General features: G+C 41.5%; 1 protein-coding gene across 6 annotated transcripts in view; it reads right to left on the bottom strand.

Annotated features, from left to right (window-relative positions):
• Positions 1-21,844, bottom strand: part of LOC139472335 (nuclear receptor corepressor 1-like) — a 124,051-nt gene that overhangs the window by 35,228 nt on the left and 66,979 nt on the right. For 5 of the 6 annotated variants that reach the window (XM_071254790.1, XM_071254792.1, XM_071254791.1 and 2 more), the window contains exons 3-8: positions 16,726-16,847; positions 6,173-6,374; positions 4,868-5,029; positions 3,992-4,108; positions 1,972-2,028; positions 1,717-1,769 (exon numbers count right to left, since the gene is read on the bottom strand). In XM_071254790.1, coding sequence (XP_071110891.1) covers positions 1,717-1,769; positions 1,972-2,028; positions 3,992-4,108; positions 4,868-5,029; positions 6,173-6,374; positions 16,726-16,847 — 713 coding nt within the window. Of the gene's footprint in view, positions 1-1,716; positions 1,770-1,971; positions 2,029-3,991; positions 4,109-4,867; positions 5,030-6,172; positions 6,375-16,725; positions 16,848-19,260; positions 20,836-21,844 lie in introns of those variants that run through there. The other variant, XM_071254794.1, reaches the window with a different exon arrangement.

The following is a 21,844-nucleotide window of genomic DNA, read 5'->3' as shown; positions in this document are numbered from 1 at the left end:
GCAGGGGATTAATTACAAGTGGTCGGGTGATCCGTTACTGAGATACTGATGGAGCAAGGCAGTGCTGTCTGATAGCTGCATTGAGTTATGGCATGTTTGCCTCCAACTTTCACAACATCCGATTAAATCACCCCTTGTAATTCTGTCAAGTCATACACGAGATGAGAAAGATGTGCATCTTAAGTGTGTTCTGGTCTTTAACAGGAACATCAAGTCTGCCATAACTCATCCCAATTAACATACATGTCTTTTGCCTTGAACTAATTTGAAATGTTTAATTTGAAGAAACGATGCATTGAATATGGGTAATCATGTATACAGCTCAAATTTTGATGAAGCAATTAATTGTTCCAAACCCATTATGATAGAACTCCACATAGTAAGCATCACTGTTATGAATAGTAGGAGTGAGTGAGTGAGTGAGTGAGTTGGGTTTAACGCCGCTTTCAACAGTATTCCACTTATTTCACAGCGTGTCAGCTTAATGTGGGAGGAAAGCCCAATGTGATGCAGGTCTAGATCTCAGACATTTACCACTTCGGTGAAACCCACGAGCATGGGTATGGTGCTGATAAACCTAGAAACATAACTGGGGCGAACCGGGATTCATATGAATGGTAGGAGGGAGTAAATGAATGTTGTATAACGCTGAAAACAGCAATATTTGAGCTACATCAAGTAAGTGAGTGTGGTCTAACGTTGCTGTCAGCAATATTCCAGCTATATCACAGAGGCCTGTAAATAATTAAGTCTGAACCAGGCAATAAAGTAAAAGAAAGCATGAGCAATGATCCATGCCACTGGGCGCCATGCCACAGACTCACACCAAAACTCCTTTTTGTTGGCTCTTTAATAATTAACATCAAGCATGAGGCACCGAGGACCAGTTCTGACTCAGAATCCCCGAAGGAGAATGGCATGAAGAGGCAAATCATGAAAGCTCCATCATGTAGACAATATCACAAGCAGAAATGTTACAAAAAGGCAAGAGATGAAGTCTTTTCATACCCATGCCCGTAAGTACGGATATGGTGCTGACAGACCTATGATCCTGGAGCGGCTAAGGGAAGCAACTCTTTAGAGATAATCTCTCATTGTTCCTGGACACTGGTTGGACACTTATAATAACAAGTTCTAATGTTGTAGGCCAGGGCTCCATTTCACAAAAAGATCTTTGCAAAAAGACGATTGTAACTCCTATACTTAAAAATACACTTATGATAACACTAGTGTAAAGATAACTTTGTTGAACGAGGCCCTGGGCCCACTTGCAGAAAGCAATATTAGCACTAAGATCATCATAATTCCGATACTTTAACACAGACTTACGACAATCATAACCCTAACTAAAATATAAGACCATTTTGAGAAATGGGGCCCTTGACAACATAGTGTCATTGCAGGGATTGACCTAGCTAAGATTTGTTTGTTTGTTTGTTGTTTAACGCCGCACTCAGCAATATTCCAGCTATATGACCGTGGTCTGTAAATAACTGAGTCTGGACCAGACAATCCAGTGATTGACATCATGAGCATCAATCCACACAATTGGGATCAATGACATACATCAACCAAGTCAGCGAGCCTGACCACCCGACCCCGTCTGTTGCTTCTTACGACAAGCAGAGTCACCTTTTAAGGCAAGCATGGGTTGCTGAAGGCCTTTTCTACCCCGGATCTTCACGGGTCACCTGGCTAAAAGCTACATGGACTTACTTCTTCTTGTTCTCGTGGTAGATGGTCGTGTCCGAGGGCTGGTGGTACAGTGGCTGTGGAACACAAGACAGGCATCTTCAGATAGAAACATACAGCCACATGTCTCATGGCCATGACAGATAAACTGTAGTCATGAACAAAAAATGGGTGTTCTTTAACGTCCTTTGAGGAGAATATTAAATAAAATATCTGAATATGAATAAATCCAAATCAAGTTGTTTCTTTAGCTCTAGTTATTTTTCGCAAATGACTTACCAGCTCAACTTTGGGCCCCAGTTTCTCTAACGTCTTGTGTGCCTCCTCTGCCTTTTTCTGAAAGAAAACACAAGTTTTTGCAGTCAACCAGGGACTTATATCGACCTGTTCAAAATCTACAACAAATGGAAACAAAAAAAATGTCCAAAGTCAAGTTATCATAGTCAGAACTGTATATATATTTGGCATATATGTTTTGTGCAATATCATATAGTTACACTGTTTTCAGCATAGATGATTTGAGCTATAGCACATTGTTACCCTGTTTTCAGCATATATGATTTGAGCTATATCACATTGTTACCCTGTTTTCAGCATAGATGATTTGAGCTATATCACATTGTTACCGTTTTCCACATATGATTTGAGCTATAGCACATTGTTACCCTGTTTTCAGCATATATGATTTGAACTATATCACATTGTTACCCTGTTTTCAGCATAAATAATTTGAGCTATATCACATAGTTACCCTGTTTTCAGCATAGATGATTTGAGCTATAGCACATAGTTACCCTGTTTTCAGCATAGATGATTTGAGCTATAGCACATAGTTAACCTGTTTTCAGCATAGATGATTTGAGCTATAGCACATAGTTACCCTGTTTTCAGCATAGATGATTTGAGCTATATCACATAATTACCCTGTTTTCAGCATAGATGATTTGAGCTATAGCACATAGTTACTCTGTTTTCAGCATAGATGATTTGAGCTATATCACATAGTTACCCTGTTTTGAGCATAGATGATTTGAGCTATATCACATTGTTACCCTGTTTTCAGCATAAATAATTTGAGCTATATCACATAGTTACCCTGTTTTCAGCATAGATGATTTGAGCTATAGCACATAGTTACCCTGTTTTCAGCATAGATGATTTGAGCTATAGCACATAGTTACCCTGTTTTCAGCATAGATGATTTGAGCTATATCACATAGTTACCCTGTTTTCAGCATAGATGATTTGAGCTATAGCACATAGTTACTCTGTTTTCAGCATAGATGATTTGAGCTATATCACATAGTTACCCTGTTTTCAGCATAGATGATTTGAGCTATATCACATAGTTACCCTGTTTTCAGCATAGATGATTTGAGCTATATCACATAGTTACCCTGTTTTCAGCATAGATGATTTGAGCTATATCACATAGTTACCCTGTTTTCAGCATAGATGATTTGAGCTATAGCACATAGTTACCCTGTTTTCAGCATAGATGATTTGAGCTATATCACATAGTTACCCTGTTTTCAGCATAGATGATTTGAGCTATATCACATAGTTACCCTGTTTTCAGCATAGATGATTTGAGCTATATCACATAATTACCCTGTTTTCAGCATAGATGATTTGAGCTATAGCACATAGTTACTCTGTTTTCAGCATAGATGATTTGAGCTATATCACATAGTTACCCTGTTTTGAGCATAGATGATTTGAGCTATATCACATTGTTACCCTGTTTTCAGCATAAATAATTTGAGCTATATCACATAGTTACCCTGTTTTCAGCATAGATGATTTGAGCTATAGCACATAGTTACCCTGTTTTCAGCATAGATGATTTGAGCTATAGCACATAGTTACCCTGTTTTCAGCATAGATGATTTGAGCTATATCACATAGTTACCCTGTTTTCAGCATAGATGATTTGAGCTATAGCACATAGTTACTCTGTTTTCAGCATAGATGATTTGAGCTATATCACATAGTTACCCTGTTTTCAGCATAGATGATTTGAGCTATATCACATAGTTACCCTGTTTTCAGCATAGATGATTTGAGCTATATCACATAGTTACCCTGTTTTCAGCATAGATGATTTGAGCTATATCACATAGTTACCCTGTTTTCAGCATAGATGATTTGAGCTATAGCACATAGTTACCCTGTTTTCAGCATAGATGATTTGAGCTATATCACATAGTTACCCTGTTTTCAGCATAGATGATTTGAGCTATATCACATAGTTACCCTGTTTTCAGCATAGATGATTTGAGCTATATCACATAGTTACCCTGTTTTCAGCATAGATGATTTGAGCTATGCTCTGGTGTTTTGTCTCTGGCATGGCCAACTCTGGTGTGACAGGCTTCTCCTTCTTGGGTTTTGACGTTTCTTCCTCTAGGGCTTGCTGTGGAGGTAAGTTGGGTGATCAGCACCATGTTGGAAGACATGCTTATAAATAGAGATTGTGCTCAGTTGGTTTGTCTCAGTCCAAATTGACAGTTATGCTCTGTTACCTGAACAGTAATGTCTGCTGGGAGACACAAACTAGTGGTTGATATGAGTGCTGATACTTTTGGTTGTCAAGATATGAGACATTGTATCCGCTGAGTTAACAATTTGGGGAAGCTGTTAGCTAAGGAGAACGGTTGTTGCTGCAGATGTTCCTGCTCCCAATTTTGTGGAGATGGGGTTTTGTGAGTGTGTATGAGGCATGGCGTGGCGTGGCATGGCGTGTTTGTACTAGTCCAAACTAATACTGATTTTATTGTGATAGCCCACTGAGATACCATGCCACAATTTAACCTGAATTCCCCACAGACACAGTATACTGACTCTGAGCCTACCAGTCTGTGTTTTATCCCATTAATGACGAGCGCCAGGTATTATAAACCTATAACTACCACTGCTATGTAAAGGTCTTCTTCTGCTATTACTTCTACTAAACACTGCTGTTGTTGCTGCTACTGCTGCTGCTTCATGGCGGCCATAATCATCTGTCAACCCAATCTTACTGGTCTTTCGCAAAATTCATGAAGTACTTGGGACAAGTATGTCTACAAATCTAAAAGTATTTACATACAAACTTGATCTACCCGACAGAATCATGAAATTATCAAATCAAAATTACTTCCCGAAAGTTTAACACAACTTAAACCAAAGTTACCTTTTTCTTCTTGAGTTTCATGATATTCTGTTCCACCTTTGTGATTTCCCGGTCCACTCTGGATATTCCTTGCAGTAGTTCTTCCTTGAAGGTCTTGCTGGCCGAATCTTCGGGGGGAAGCGTTGGAGAGATGGCCTCCACTTGGGGGTTGTATGTCGGCTCCTGGGGAGAAGCAGCAATAACCAGTCACTACTAGGGTCAACATGGCCAGACATCACTGTCTCATAGCACAAATAAACACAAAATATTGATTGGACATTCCAGCAATATCACAGCAAGGGGACATAGCGATGGCTTCACACATTGTATCCATGTAGGGAATCAAACCTGGGCTTTTGGCGTTACTGACAAATGGTTTAACCAAAAGGCCTTAACTGCTTCCCCATAGGCAGAACAATGTGTGAACTGAAAAATATTACAAAATGGATATATTGACTTGAAAATATCTCAAGATTTCAATACATAGGTAACTGATGATACTTTAGATTGTTTGTTTGGTTGTTGTTCAATGTCGCACTCGCCATAGCTCAAGCTATGTGACTGTCACCTGTAAATAATCGCGCAGGACTAGACAATCCAGTAATCAGTATTGATAACAACAATCCACACCATCAGGAAACAAGGACATGTGAGGAATATAAGTCCCCAGCTTGTCATAAGAGGCAACTAAGTTGTTTATGTTTATTTGTTGTTTAACGCCGCACTCAGCAATATTCCAGCTATATGACGGCGTAATGTAAATAATCAAGTCTGGACCAGACAATCCAGTGATTGACATTAACATCGATCCACGCAATTGTGATACAATGACATGCATCAACCAAGTCAGCTAGCCTGACCACCCGATCCCGTTAGTCGCCTCTTACAAGCATAGTCGTCTTTTAAGGCGTCTTTTAAGGCAAGCATGGGTTGCTGAAGACCTATTCTAACCCGCATCTTCACGGAGTGGCAACTAAGTAGAGGAGGTGGTAAGGCTTAGTGATTTGGTTGACTGTATATCATCCTATCCCAGTTGTGTGGATCTATGTTTATGATGTCAATCACTGGATTGTCTTGCCCAGACTTTATTTTGAGGCTGCCGTCATATACCTGGAATGTGGTTGAGTGCGGCGTTACACAACAAACACAACAAACAAACACACAAACAAACAAACTTGGTTGTGTGTAATCGTGTCATGACAGCAGGGATGTTTATTATATTATCAACCACGGGTTTACTTGGTCCAGACTTGATTATATATAGGCCACTGTGACATTGCTGGAATACTTCCGAACAACAAACATACAAACTGAGTGACGACCTACCCTTTTGACTTCTGTCTCCCCCCGGATGTCGATGTGCAGGGGGTGCGTGAGATCATGGCGGTCAGTCAGTCGGGGCCGCTTGGGACCCGGTGGTGTGCTGACATCGACGGGCTGGTGGCCACTAAGAGCTGCCGCCGCGGCTGCTGCTGATGGAATCACGGTCACACCCTCCTGGTTGTAGTGGGAGTAGTGATCCGAGCCCCTGCAATATAATAATGAGTGTATAAGTGGACACTTGCAACATGAATACTCATATTCAGACAAAGGCAAAAACTCAAATCAGCCTGAGTGAGAGTGAGAGAGTGAGAGTGTGAGTGAGTGAGTGAGTGAGTGAGTGAGTGAGTGAGAGTGTGAGTGAGAGTGTGAGTGGGTGAGTGGGTGAGTGAGTGAGTGAGTGAGTGAGTGAGTGAGTGAGTGAGTGAGTGAGTGAGTGGATGGATTTGGGTGGGTGAGTGAGAAGGGAGTTACGATGGCTTTGTTGAATGGAGCCCTGAACAATATTTTTGTCACATGCCTATTTATTCCTTATAAGAAAACATACTGCAATATTCATACCATATAGATACAAAGAATGTGCTCCACATATTGTACCCATGAGGGGAATCAAACTCAGGTCTTTGACATGACGGGCAAACGCTTTAACCACTTGCCTTTCCCACAGCCCCTTATGGAATTTGAGTGGGAGAATGTTTTAGGTTTAAAAGCAGTGTTCAGTGTACATTTGTAGTCAGATTCTATATTTTCATTTCAATTTTACTTGTACTGATTCAATTAATATTTATGAATGATATTGATAACTGTCACCATTAGACGCATTTCCATTAACTCAGAAGGAAGACATCGAATCATCTGCACATGTGGAATGATTTAATCATACTAAGCACAAGTGAAAAAGGGAAGTCAAATCAGTGTAATCCTTGGCCCACTTGCACAAAGCGATCTTAGCGCTAAGATGATCATAACTCCCATATTTTAACATAGGCTTACAATAGTCTTAGCGCTAATATCGCTTTGTGAAAGTGGGCCCAAGTCATCTAATCCGTGCTTAGTAACATATATTCATCTAAGGCACCGCAATTCCCAGTGCAGAGTTGCCTCCCATAGGTGTACCAGAAACCTGTGACTCTGGGTTCAAACTTCCAAATTTGCCAGGAATTTGTATATATGTATACCACCACCATATCCATCACGGGTTTCACTAAAATGGTGACTTGTGTTAGACCTGCATTACTTTGGGCTTTCCTCCCACATCAATCTGACACATCGTAACATAACTGAAACACTGTTCAAAGCAGCGTTAACCAAGTCAGTATCTAGTTCCACCTTTCTGGCCTGGCTGATGTCAACACCCGTGAGGTGACAACAAGATGGTTCTCATCTCCCTTCTCCATGGCCATACTTGTAAACTGACTGATCAGAAATGTGATTTAGGTGAACATAATGATGGAGGGAATTCCAAGACTTTCCCTCACTTGAGTGAGTGAGCGAGTATGGTTTTACGCCGCTTTTAGCAATATTCCAGCAATATCATGGAGGGGGACACCAGTAATGGGCTTCACACATTGTACCCATGTTGGGACTCGAACCTGGGTCTTCGGCGTGACGAGCGAACGCTTTAACCACTAGGCTACCCGACCGCCCCTTTTCCCCACTTGAAATTAGGGCTCTGAATTTCCTCCTTTAAATTTATCTCATAACATGAAATGATCATTCTTCACAGGAACCCTCATTAAACCTCATGAAACCTTAAAAAATATAATCCATAAATACATTTGTATACAAACTCTGCAATAATTTTCTTCCCCCAAAAAACATTAGTGAATATTATTACTCAATTAACAAAAGGAGGACACATTTTCAAAAATTGTCAAAAAATATACAAACTATCAAGAACTTAAAATACTATTAGTATAGATCATGGCAAGCAATGTCCTTTCTAACATTTCAAGAATTAGTGCAATATTCTCGAATGAGGTTTGAATTGCATGTTTTGTGATCTGATTTCTGGGTAGCAATTACAATGATGACATGAGTTCATTATGAAAGCTCCTGAAGACTTCAAGTCATTTTCCCTTCCTTCTCTCATAGCCAGCGACTGAAACTTGATTAGTTCAATTGTGTGTTCCAGTGCTCAGTGCTAATCAACCTGGAGGCTTCTCTTCAGAAAATACTTCCTGTACCTTATCAAAGAAAGTCTCATAGTCGACCTAGCTTGCACGAATCCATCAAAGCTAACAGCACTCAAACTTTATCAGAAACAATCCCTGTAATCCCCAAATAGATTTGTCATTTTTCAGTTCATCCATTATAGCTGCCTTATCTACCCATCTAACTCCCTGCCTGAGAAAGCTTCCAGGTCAGAGAGTGTATGAAGTGATTTGCGGGTCTCGAAACTGTTTGCACCCCTGTCACTTGAATTCCAATCTCATCAAAATCAGATTTTAGTTTTCGCTATCGCTAAACAAAGATCTGAGGACATCATAGAGATCTGTTTTCTGATCATGCAACCATAATACATTTAACATGGGGTATTCCGAACGACAGTTACAGGTTTTATGATTATATCCATACAATCTAAGCCATCTATGAGCCATTCAAGAATGTTCTTATCAGTTTTAAATTTTTTAATCGAGAATACGTCAAAATATGTTTCAAAGCATAGTCACCAGTTGGAAATTAGTGTCGTAAAGCTCGAGAAAGCTGCCTTCTGATTGACCAATGACGATTTCTTGTCAGTCATTTCATTGGTCGGTCAAAATTCGCGAAAGGTCGTTCTCACGTGACCCGTAATGGGATGTCCACAGATCTTTGTTTAGCGGTAGCGAGGACAAGATCTGATTTTAATGAGATTGCTTGAATTCCACAATCATCCACGAATATGCCTGCTTTGGGGCACAATGTCTACACATGCATCCTCACCATAAGTGCAAAGGAACTGAACTTGAAGTGGCACTTTAATTTAGGAGCTGTGGTGCCAATGAAGATATTGTTGACGTATGGGTTTCAACTCCAATGCAATGATTCAGTACAGGTGCTAGTGATTCAGCCCTGGTGCCCTGCCTCACAATCATGTTGTCTGTCATCACACAAGTCTACCTTCAGCTAAAAGTCTTACACATTCTTTGCTTGGTTTAAAATTCCGCAAACCTTAAAAACACAAAATTCGGGGGGGGGGGGGGGGGAAACGAAATCAGAATGACAATGAAGGTATTTTCTAAACCACCGAAGGTAACGATAAAATAATGCTGTGAGATTTTATATTTATAATATTTATAAGGACCCAAACAAGGGTAGTTTTTTTTCCACATTTTTTTATCACCTACAGATCCAAATAAAACCTATAAAAATCATTAAAAACTCTTGAACAATGCATTTTACATTTTTTGACCAACCAGTCAAATGTATCACTTTCAAAATCTGTAAGGATAATAAAATAAAGATTGTTTAAGAATAGATTTGTGCCCACAACATTTGTCACATGAGCATATCGTGCATCCTACGTAACAAGAGCTAGGAGCCTACAACTTGCACTTTACAGCTAAGAGTACATCTTCCGCTGAGATCAGCTGATGGAGTTGAACGCCACATCCGCTGTGGCAGCACGGTGCACGTGAAGACACTGACTGCACAGCACAGCACAGCACAGCACAGCACAGCACAGCACTGCACTGATTGTTCTCCTTGATAGAGCAGACTGGCACAGTATCCCTGACCTGGCTCCGTACTCACATAACATCCTGGTAGTGAACCAAGGAAACATGTACTTCCTCTTTTGCCAAGTCGGGCAAAGTGTTGGGTTTGTCAAATAAGTCAAAGAAATAAGATCGAAATAATTGAAAGTAACAAAACGATAATGAATTGAATATGTCTGAATATGTTTTCCTGATGGAGTGTACATGTGGCTAGGGATGTTTATGAACGTTTTACGTACATATTATGTTGATACAAATTTACAAATTTCAATACTAAACTGATGTTTCACTGCCACAGACACATTGATGTTTATTAAGATTACCATGGTTAAGATCAACAATGAGATGGCAGAAAGATGGACATTCAACAGGTGGAGTAACCAGGGTCTGGGGTAAACATTCATCAGGTGGGGTAAACATTCAACAGGTGGGGTAGACATACATCAGTTGGGGTAGACATTCATCAGGTGGGGTAGACATACATCAGTTGGGGTAAACATTCATCAGGTGGGGTAGACATTCAACAGGTGGGGTAAACATTCAACAGGTGGGGTAAACATTCATCAGGTGGGGTAAACATTCATCAGGTGGGGTAGACATTCATCAGGTGGGGTAAACATTCATCAGGTGGGGTAGACATTCATCAGGTGGGGTAGACATTCATCAGGTGGGGTAGACATACATCAGGTGGGGTAGACATTCATCAGGTGGGGTAGACATACATCACTTGGGGTAGACATACATCAGTTGGGGTAGACATTCATCAGGTGGGGTAGACATAGATCAGATGGGGTAGACATACATCAGGTGAGGTAGACATACATCAGGTGGGGTAGACATACATCAGTTGTGGTAGACATTCATCAGGTGGGGTAGACATACATCAGGTGGGGTAGACATACATCAGGTGGGGTAGACATACATCAGGTGGGGTAGACATACATCAGGTGGGGTAGACAATCAACAGGTGTTGTAGACATTCATCAGGTGGGGTAAACATTCATCAGGTGGGGTAAACATTCATCAGGTGGGGTAAACATTCATCAGGTGGGGTAGACAATCAACAGGTGGGGTAGACATTCAACAGGCGGGGTAGACATTAACCAGGTGGTGTAAACATTCATCAGGTGGTGTAGACAATCAACAGGTGGGGTAGACATTCAACAGGCGGGGTAGATATTCACCAGGTGGGGTAGACAATCAACAGGCGGGGTAGGCAATCATCAGATAGAGTTGGTCTGAGGGTAATGAATGAGTGAGTGAGTTTGGTGTAATGCTATTTTGAACAATACTTCACTTATTTCTTACATGTCTGCAGATTGTTGGAGGAGAACCCAAAAAGATGCAGGTCTTCAACATTTACCATTTTAATGAAACCCACAAGCCCAGGTGCTGACAAACCACAAATGGTATCAAACCTAGCTAAGGGAGGCAACTCTGTACATCAAATAAAGACACACTCCACTTGGCACACCAATACAGATGAATGCATCAAACCATATTGATCAATATCTGCCCAGAGGAACCTTGCATACTGACATAAAGAACTGGTCTATGTTCGTGCAAGAACGGCCATGCATGTGGCCTGTGCAATCTCGAACCAATTTAGTGAGACAACAAAGAGGCAGAAACGTAAGCTAAGAGGTTCGCTGGGTTGCCACTATTTGCCTCCCCTGTGTGCGATTGACTGCCACATGCTCGGCAAATGTACCACATTGCTTATAGCCATTTAACCAAACTTCCAACAAATAGAAGCAAAATTAAATCTGTTCCTTATTGGCATTGTGTGTGTGAGTCATGACGAGACCACCGCATGTAATATAATCAAACATAACCTCTTCACCCCAACTTCAGTAAATCCATTACCCATTTTCGCTGACTGGCACATTTTCAAAAGTAAATAGAAAAAACATTGCTCAAATGACTTGATTTAACTACCCGATATATTTTTCCTAAATGACCTCAATATTAGTTAAAAGAGTGTTTTGTTTTGCTATTGAGGTTACGTTGAATACACAATTACTTGGCCTACGTTTCAGATGATGTGGACAGAATCCTGATGTTCTGGCTTGAATTCACTAGAGAAGCCCTGCAATTATTATAAACACTCAGACTCTGCTGACAGCAGTACAAATGCACAACAGAAGGCACAACCTCACGGATCCATGGACCCTACAAAACCTCACGGATCCATGGACCCTACACAACCTCACGGTTCCGTGGACCCTTCACAACCACACGGATCCATGGACCCTACACAACCTCACAGTTCCATGGACCCTACACAACCTCACGGATCCATGGACCCTACACAACCTCACGGATCCATGGACCCTACACAACCTCACCGATCCATGGACCCTACACAACCTCACCGATCCATGGACCCTACACAACCTCACAGTTCCATGGACCCTACACAACCTCACAGTTCCATGGACCCTACACAACCTCAGGGTTCCATGGACCCTACACAACCTCACGGATCCATGGACCCTACACAACCTCACCGATCCATGGACCCTACACAACCTCACCGATCCATGGACCCTACACAACCTCAGGGTTCCATGGACCCTACACAACCTCACGGATCCATGGATCCTACACAACCTCACGGATCCATGGATCCTACACAACCTCAGGGTTCCATGGACCCTACACAACCTCACGTATCCATGGACCCTACACAACTTCACAGATCCATGGACCCTACACAACTTCACAGATCCATGGACCCTACACAACCTCACGGAACCATGGACCCTACACAACCTCACGGATCCATGGACCCTACACAACCTCACGGATCCATGGACCCTACACAACCTCAGGGTTCCATGGACCCTACACAACCTCACGGATCCATGGATCCTACACAACCTCACGGATCCATGGACCCTACACAACCTCACAGTTCCATGGACCCTACAGAACCTCAGGGATCCATGGACCCTACACAACCTCAGGGATCCATGGACCCTACACAACCTCACAGTTCCATGGACCCTACACAACCTCAGGGATCCATGGACCCTACACAACCTCAGGGATCCATGGACCCTACACGACCTCACAGTTCCATGGACCCTACACAACCTCAGGGTTCCATGGACCCTACACAACCTCAGAGATCCATGGACCCTACACAACCTCACGGATCCATGGACCCTACACAACCTAAGGGATCCATGGACCCTACACAACCTCACAGATCCATGGACCCTACACATACGAAAAGTGAAAAAACCCAACTGAACATGAACCCACTTGGAGCTTTATGTGTTTGCCGCCTGTATTCCTACATATCCACCCTATCCACCAAACTGTGCCTGCAATACTTACACTACAGGCCTAGCTATCAGTGATGGTCACTACATGGCAGAAACAATGCTGATGCGACGTTAAATTTCAACTCACTATTAAAGTACTCACGGAAATGAAAAAAAACTTTTTTCGACTTCAGATCTTAAATTATTGCAGTTAATATACAAAATATGTAAATATTCAAACAACTAAATTAGTACTTATTGGGCCGTGGCACAAATACAGTGTATCAAATGTTTTTATGCCTTTTTACACGTAAAAGTGTGTAAAAATGTGAAAAAAACAGACTATTGTGAAACAGGGCATAACCAGGTGTAAGTAGATCAAGGTGACCTATGACACCTTGACGACAGGTGAGAACAGGTGCGTAATGCCTATAGTCTGTTTCTGCTATGTCAATTTGGACTTAGTTTTATTTTTGAATGTTGGAAAGTGCCGACAAATTACCTCCTGTAAAGTACATTTTGTATTGTTCACTGAGATCAAACTAGCAAATCCAGACTAGTACTTTTCGAGTTGTTTTGTTATTTCGTATTTACAGCTACGTAACACTTTGTGTCCATTTTTAAATTGAGAATAACAGTTTTTTTTCATTTCCGTGAGTACTTTAGTGATGGGTATTGGCCAGACTTTCGTACTGCAATAAATGGCAATAATGTTTCATGCATTGCAATAAGTATCACAATATACTGCATGTTTTTTTCATCTGTAATATGTTACGAGCCTGAATCAAATTTAGCCACAATTTTGAAAACTTTGTTGTCTACCACCATTTTTGTTGGATGTCACAACACTTGTTCAATACACACATTACTGTATCGTCGCGTACGGTGTTGCTTTTTCAATCACAGAACTCTGTTGGTAATTATTTTGAATAGACTTGGCAATTACGTAAACTTTGCCAACAAGTTAATAATATGCAAGATTTAGAAAACGCAATATATTGGTATTTTCTAAACATGTCATACACATTCATCACAGATTCATTCACAACACTAAGCACCTCTACTGACCATACCAACTTTAAAAATACTGCACATCTGGCAACATATTGAAATAAAAAACTGAGTGCGTGACTTAGGTTTAATGCCGCTTTGAACAAAATATTCCAGTCATATCATGGCGTGCCAGCGTAATGTGGGAGGAGAGACCAAGGTGATGCAGGTCTCAGACGTTTACCACTTTGGTGAAATTCACGAGCACGGGTATGGAGCAGACAAACCTAGAAACATAATCAAACCCGGATTCAAACCCAAACTGTAGGTTTTTGGCACGTCCAAGGGATACAACTCTGCAAAGCCAACTCTCGCCTTAGATGTAGGACCTGACCCGTGCCCCCGAATAAATTCTTGAAGAAAAAATGAAATCTGAAACATTGTTTATGTTTCTTCCCAATGGGATTTTTCATGAAAACATGATAATAATCCGCAGATAATCAAATAAAGTTAGTTTGGGGATGGCCGTTGTTGTCTTCATTGTGTCAGGTATACTTGACAAGCTTAAAATGCACACTGCACTGAATGAAACTTGTCTAGCCGCAAGTCATCATGAAATCGTCATTGTCAGAATATCAATGAAAAAAGGTAAGTTTTTTAGAAATGCCAAGTACAGGGAACCATCAATAGCTGGTGTAACCTTTAGATCAGACACGGAACTCTTCATATTTCTGCCGCAGGAAAATACATTCTTCTTTTATGCTAGGTTCACATTTAAGACATAACTTTTGACATTTCCATATATATATTGATAGAATGTTTTCATGCACTGCATAGTGCCGGGGTGACATGGCAAGCAATATTACATAGTGCCGGGGTGACATAGCAAGTAATATTACATAGTGCCGGTGTGACATGGCAAGCAATATTACATAGTGACGTGGTGACATGGAAAGGAATATTACATAGTGAAGGGGTTACATAGCAGGGAATATTACATAGTGCCGGGGTGACATAGCAGGGAATATTACATAGTGCCGGGGTGATATGGCAAGGAATATTACATAGTGAAGGGGTGACATGGCAAGGAATATTACATCGTGAAGGGGTGACATGGCAAGGAATATTACATCGTGAAGGAGTGATATGGCAAGGAATATTACATAGTGAAGGGGTGATATGGCAAGGAATATTACATAGTGAAGGTGTGATATGGCAAGGAATATTACATCGTGAAGGGGTGATATGGCAAGGAATATTACATAGTGAAGGGGTGATATGGCAAGGAATATTACATAGTGAAGGGGTGACATGGCAAGGAATATTACATAGTGAAGGGGTGATATGGGGCAATGACATTACATAATTAAACACTGGACTTCATACATTCCAATAAATAATTGTCCACTTCATAGTTATTCCCTGTAAGGCGACGCTTATAGTAACAATTTCAGACATAAATACAATCAAACAACTATAACGTAAGACTTTTTAGGAATGTTCATCCGTTTTGTCAGTGTGCATCTCTGTCAGTGTGACTGATAGTGTGGGCTAAGAGAAGAAACATCATGTCTACCCCCCATCCCCCCTGGCAACACAGCGACCCATTGATCTACCACTTGACATGGGACCAGAGGAACATATGCCATGACAAGGTCCCCTCAGTGCATGTGAGAAGAGTCTACAGTCAGTCTGAGAAACAGGAAATCTCCAATCTAAACCACAGTGAAGTGTTCCAGTGCAATCTAAGATCAAAGGTGCTGAAAGTATCTCCAACATATCCACAACAGGCTCCTGGGACTCCACTTTTCCAGGAGCAAATCATGCTACAGTAGATCAGCCATGGATAAAACCACTAGGCCGCTGGTACCAAAACTAGCAAACGTCTTGTGGAACTACCTTGTTTTGACAAAACATGCTTATGAACAAATAGTGTCAAAATATTAGGATTGTTGCTTAACGCCTCACTCAGCAATATTCCAACCGTATGACAGTGGTCTCTAAATAATCAAGTCCGAACCAGACAATCAAGTGATTGATATCATGAACATCGATCGACACAACTGTCGTGTTTGCCTAGACATTTTTAGCAGGGTGCAGTGCCTGCCCTTTCTGTTCAGAATCAGAGGTAGATTTCTAGTTCCGTTTGTAGGCAGGTTTGTTCTCACCCAGAAGACCCGACCGTGCAAAAAATCGTAAAATAGTAGAGATGGTTCTCGAGGGAAAGAGAAGAAAGATGTATGCCACAAATTTGATTCCAAAAAGGAACTCTTCTCTGAGGATGTTGACACAAAAATACCATCTCACTAAATCTAGTCATGATACATAAATTTCATGTCCAAAATGAGCCTTGGTGTCTATGCTACCTTTATAGCTAACATTCATGAGATCAATCCACGCAATTGGAATACGATGACATGCATCAACCAAATCAGCAACCCCGACCACCCGATCCCATTAGTTGCCTCTTATGATAAACATAGTCGCCTTAAACGGCAAGCATGGGTTGCTGAAGACCTATTTGGGGTGTCACAGATTTCTTGTTTCAGGGTGTATATGAGGCACCAACCCAGAAGACTCAAGATGAGGGGGGTCCTACCTGTCCCTCTCGGCGGCCGAAACAGCAGGTTGCGCATGGTACTCCGGCAGTAAGGTGGGGCGGCGTTTACCAAGGTACTCTGCTTCTCGCATCCGGTCACGAAACTCACGATGTTGTTCAGCCTGAAAACAAACAAAAATATTCCTGAACATTTTGCTCCACTCAAGGCCAAAAGATGAACAAACACATAAACTCTGAAGTATAGATATTAGGGCTGGGACGAGTCCAAATTTACTACCTGGGTACCCACCACCCTATTACCCGACCCAAACCGGGTACCCGCTGTAGATATATAGAGATGGGTACAAACTGTCCGATTTGGAAAAAGTTGACCTTAGCCCTGGCAAAATGTATTTAGATACACGATCTGGTCATGCATACACTGAAGTTTACTGCATGAAGTTTTATCTTTATTCAAACATATAAAAGTCAGAAGGAATGGGTGCATTGTCAGAAAGAAATGGGAACATTAGTGACTTATAATGTAACAAAGATAAATTTTGTCATTAAACAATATATCATGTGACTAACCACAGGTCCGGGTAGTCCTGTTGGTACCCGAGCCCTACTCATGACCAACCAGACCCGAGTACCAGAGTTACCCGTCCCAGCCTTAAAAGATATTGTCATATCCAATATGGCGGTACAGACATGACAAAAGTGGCTATATTACTGAAACTGAAGTATCTATGTTGTCATGTCCATTATAACGGTACAGTCACGGCAAAAGTGGCTACATTTTGGCACCTGATATATCTATCCTACGGGGCTTGGCAGCCTCATGGTTAAAGTGTGCGTGCCAGGAAGAGTGAGTAATGTTTTACACTGCTTTTAGCAAGATTCCAGCTATACCAACCAGTTGGGTTTGGGTAGTCATAGGGGACACCAGAAATGGGCTTCACACATTGTACCCATGTGGAGAATCGAAACCGGGCCATTGACGTGACAAGCGAACACTTTAACCGCGTCATGAAGAAGGCCCAGTTTGTACCCCCACAGGAGTACAATGTGTGAAGCCCATTTCTGGTGTCTCCTATTAAGAATAGTAGTCTCCAGAACATGATATTGATATTGAAGTGACACAAAACCCAACTCATTCACTGATACATCTGATCTATGATGTATAGTCAGAATGAAACAGAAAACATATTTCTATTATCTTATGATACTGATCCAATTATTCACTTCAACTTCATGTGCATCTTCTGATATGAACTATACTACTTCCTGCACAACTGATTATGGATTATTTGACACAGACAGCAAAGAGAACTTCTGTTGCAAATTTGAATTTTTTTATAGTGTGATGATAGCCAAGATACAGAATTTATGGCAGTGATAGAAAAGATTTAGGATATTCACGGGAATGATGTGATTTCCAAGTATTTGGCACATCATAAGGTGCACACAACATAACAGAAGAAAGAGAAACTGAAAACAAAATGGACACTGGGGGTCTATGGAATGCATTATGAAATCATTCAGCCAGCACGATCACGTCAATTAATCACCCACCTTTGACGGGCTATTGATCAGCAAATGTTATAAGAGGAAATGATTCAAAGGTAAATATGGGGCAATGACATAAGACTACTTCCCCTTCCACTGTTTTTTAAGGATGCACTTAGACCCGCTCCAGGTAGGGGAAGAGAGGCTGTTGTATATTAGGTTAATATCCTCCTGTCTATTACAATGTTACACAAAAGACAGATAGGTTGGTTGGTTTGTTGTTTAACGCCGCACTCAGCAATATTCCAGCTATATGACGGCCGTCTGTAAATAATCGAGTCTGGACCAGACAATCCAGTGATTAATATGATGAGCATCGATCCACACAATTGGGATCGATGCCATGCATCAACCAAGTCAGCGAGTCTGACCATCTGATCCCGTTAGTCGCCTCTTATGACAAGCATAGTCGCCTTTTACGGCAAGCATGGGTTGCTGAAGATCTTTTCTATCCCGGATCTTCACGGGCCACAAAAGACAGAAATATCCACATTCATTCAGTAATGCTTTTACATTATCCCCCTCACAAAACTACATGGTTCCAGACGTGGGTGAAATAACATAATAAAATTGAGGTCAAACGACTGAAAAGGTATAGACAACAGCAGAAACACAAGGCAAGAAATTCACAAACTTTCTCATACTCAGATCTTCTCTTGAAGTTTGGAAAATCTGCTTTTTTCAGGCATTTAAGCCATAATTGTGTATTCAATCATATCGGAAGTCCAAAATTTGGTAGTGTAACAAGGAAGCCTATTTGTCAGCCATCTGAAAAAGTGTGATCATTGTCTTACCAGTATATCAGTTTTTCACAAGTTTAAAGTTTGACATTTCAAGTGGGGCAAACTGGGCCCTTGAACCGCCTTGCCCTTTTACTCCAGTGTCCCGCCCACAAACAATGAAATAGGAGCTTTGTCCACCTGACATAGATCTTTAGATTATGACAACTGACTCAATGTTACACATGCAAGAGTGAAAAGTACTGGAGAAAAAATACTAGAAAATACAAAAAGAAATTTTGCATACGAGGGCATCATTAGCTTCATAAATCTTGCGCATGAAATTTCCCATCTACCAGGCGTCCCAGTCAATGTACAATACAGTGCTGCGGATGTTGTCATCACATGGTATGTCCAATCAGGCAGGTCTGCCACACAGGTAATCCATGGCTATATATGGTAGGTACTCCAGCACGGAATGCAGTCAGGCAGTGTCAGGCAGTGTCAGGCAGTGTTAAGACAGTATATTCTCTAGTGTTATACTCCAGCAGGGAATGAAGCCATACAGTGTCAGGCAGTGTCAGGCAGTGTCAGGCAGTGTTAAGACAGTATATACTCCAGTGTTATACTCAAGCAGGGAATGCAGGCATATAGTGTCAGGCAGTGTTAAGACAGTATATTCTCCAGTGTTATACTCCTGTAGGGGATGCAGTCATATAGTGTCAGGCAGTGTTAAGACAGTATATTCTCCAGTGTTATACTCCTGCAGGGAATGAAGCCATACAGTGTCAGGCAGTGTTAAGACAGTATATACTCCAGGGGATGCAGTCATATAGTGTCAGGCAGTGTTAAGACAGTATATACTCCAGTGTTATACTCCTGCAGGGAATGCAGTCATACGGTGTCAGGCAATGTTAAGACAGTATATACTCCAGGGGATGCAGCAATACAGTGTCAGGCAGTGTTAAGACAGTATATACTCCAGTGTTATACTCAAGCAGGGAATGTAGGATCAGACAGCATATACTCCAGTGTTATACTCCACAGGGAATGCAGTGTCAAACAGTGTCAGACAGCATATACTTTAGTGTTATACTCCAGCAGATAGTGCAGTGTCAGACAGTGTCAGACAGCATATACTTGAATGTAATGCTGAGGTGACACTGTCAATCAGCATATATTCCACTTGTATTCCAGTGTTATATTCCAGCTGGGAATTCAACATCAGACAGTGTCAAACAGAATATACTCCAGTAAAATACTCCCACATGGGACACTGTCATTCGGTGTATTTTCCACTTATACTCCAGCAGTGAATATGGAGACCAACAGATCTTATCTTTTCATAGACACCAATAAAATTCTCCCAGCAGCCACACCTTCATTCAGTAAATATTTCCCATATATTCCACTCTTGGAATTCTGTGTCCTACAGTATTATCTCCCAGTGCTATACGCCAGTCTTGGAACACTGTGTCATCCAGTACATGACACTGTGTTATACACCAGGTGGGTATTCAATGCTATACAGCATTAACTCCAGGTAGTAATACAATGTCACATATAATACTCCACATTGGGAATACAGTGTCCTGTACACTCTGGGTGGGGAATACGGTATCACACTACACTACTATCACCCACTCCTCCCACAACACTCCGGGGCAAGGCCAACACAGGCTGTAGGATTGGTTCAAGTACCACGAGCAGCAGGAGACGTGCAATGCACCTACACAGGCTTCAGAGGCAGGCAGCATTCAAGTGTTGTCATGTCGATGGCACATGTGGATGCTGGAGAAGTGTGGGTGCAGGGTCATCAAGCTGGCTTCTCCCTGCCTATGTGCTGACTGTCATGTCTTATTATAACAGACGCCTGTTGTGACTCCTATAACAGACTTTACGCATGAGAGGCTTCAGTGCACCAACTCAACTCCACCTCCAAGTAGATGCGTGTACATCCTGTAGCACAAGGCAGAGATCACAGGCCTAGCATATTAAACACACACCTTCTTTCCTCGCTATCAATCAGTACTACAAAGTCAACAATTCAACCAAGACCTGCAACTCTATCCAATGTCTGTACCACCTTGCATATTCTATGGACTTTATATCAAGGAAAGGTTTCAATAATAGGGGCAATATTTTCCATCTGGTTTCCATTGAGACACAGTTGAGGCTCTCCTGTATCGTGGGATGGGGTGTGCAGCATTTCAATAGCCTTCCACGGCCATGTAGTTCATATCCCTGTTATTACATTTCCCAGATTATCACCAGTATAATGAACAGAATAAGTTGGCTGTCTATTGTGGTGGAAGGCAGGCCAGGTCAATAACCTGCGTATACCCCACGCTGCTGACAGTGCACTACAGTTCACAACACCATGTAGTGTTAACAACCATGATCAACACCTGTATATATACTACTCAAAAGAAGTTAAAGAACAACCGATTCGTTCATATTACTATAGTTTCTTTGTCATGGCATGTGAGTGAGAGAGGGTGAACAAGCGAGTTTGGTTTAGGAATGCATTGAAAGGTATTTCCATTAAAACCCAACATGTCAGTTTAATGTGAGTGAGTGAGTGAGAGGTAAAATGGGGTTTAACGTCACGTCCAAGATTATTGCACTTATATAGTGACGTGCATGTATGTGTGTGCATTTGTATGGCTGCTTGTACTAGTCCGGACTGATGCCAATTTATAGTGCTAGCTCACTGAGATACCATGCCGCAGTTTACATGAATACCCCATTGAACAGTATTTCCGTTATAACCCAACATGTCATTTTAATGTGAGTGAGTGAGTGAGTGAGTGAGTGAGTGAGTGTGTTAGTGTGTTAGTGAGTTAGTGAGTTTGGTTTAGGGACGCATTGAACAATATTTTCCCAACATG

Source organism: Haliotis cracherodii, unplaced genomic scaffold, assembly GCF_022045235.1.
Source record: "Haliotis cracherodii isolate W230 unplaced genomic scaffold, xgHalCrac1.p SCAF_24, whole genome shotgun sequence".
NCBI lineage: Eukaryota > Metazoa > Mollusca > Gastropoda > Lepetellida > Haliotidae > Haliotis > Haliotis cracherodii.
This window is presented reverse-complemented; position numbering and strand designations above follow the sequence as displayed.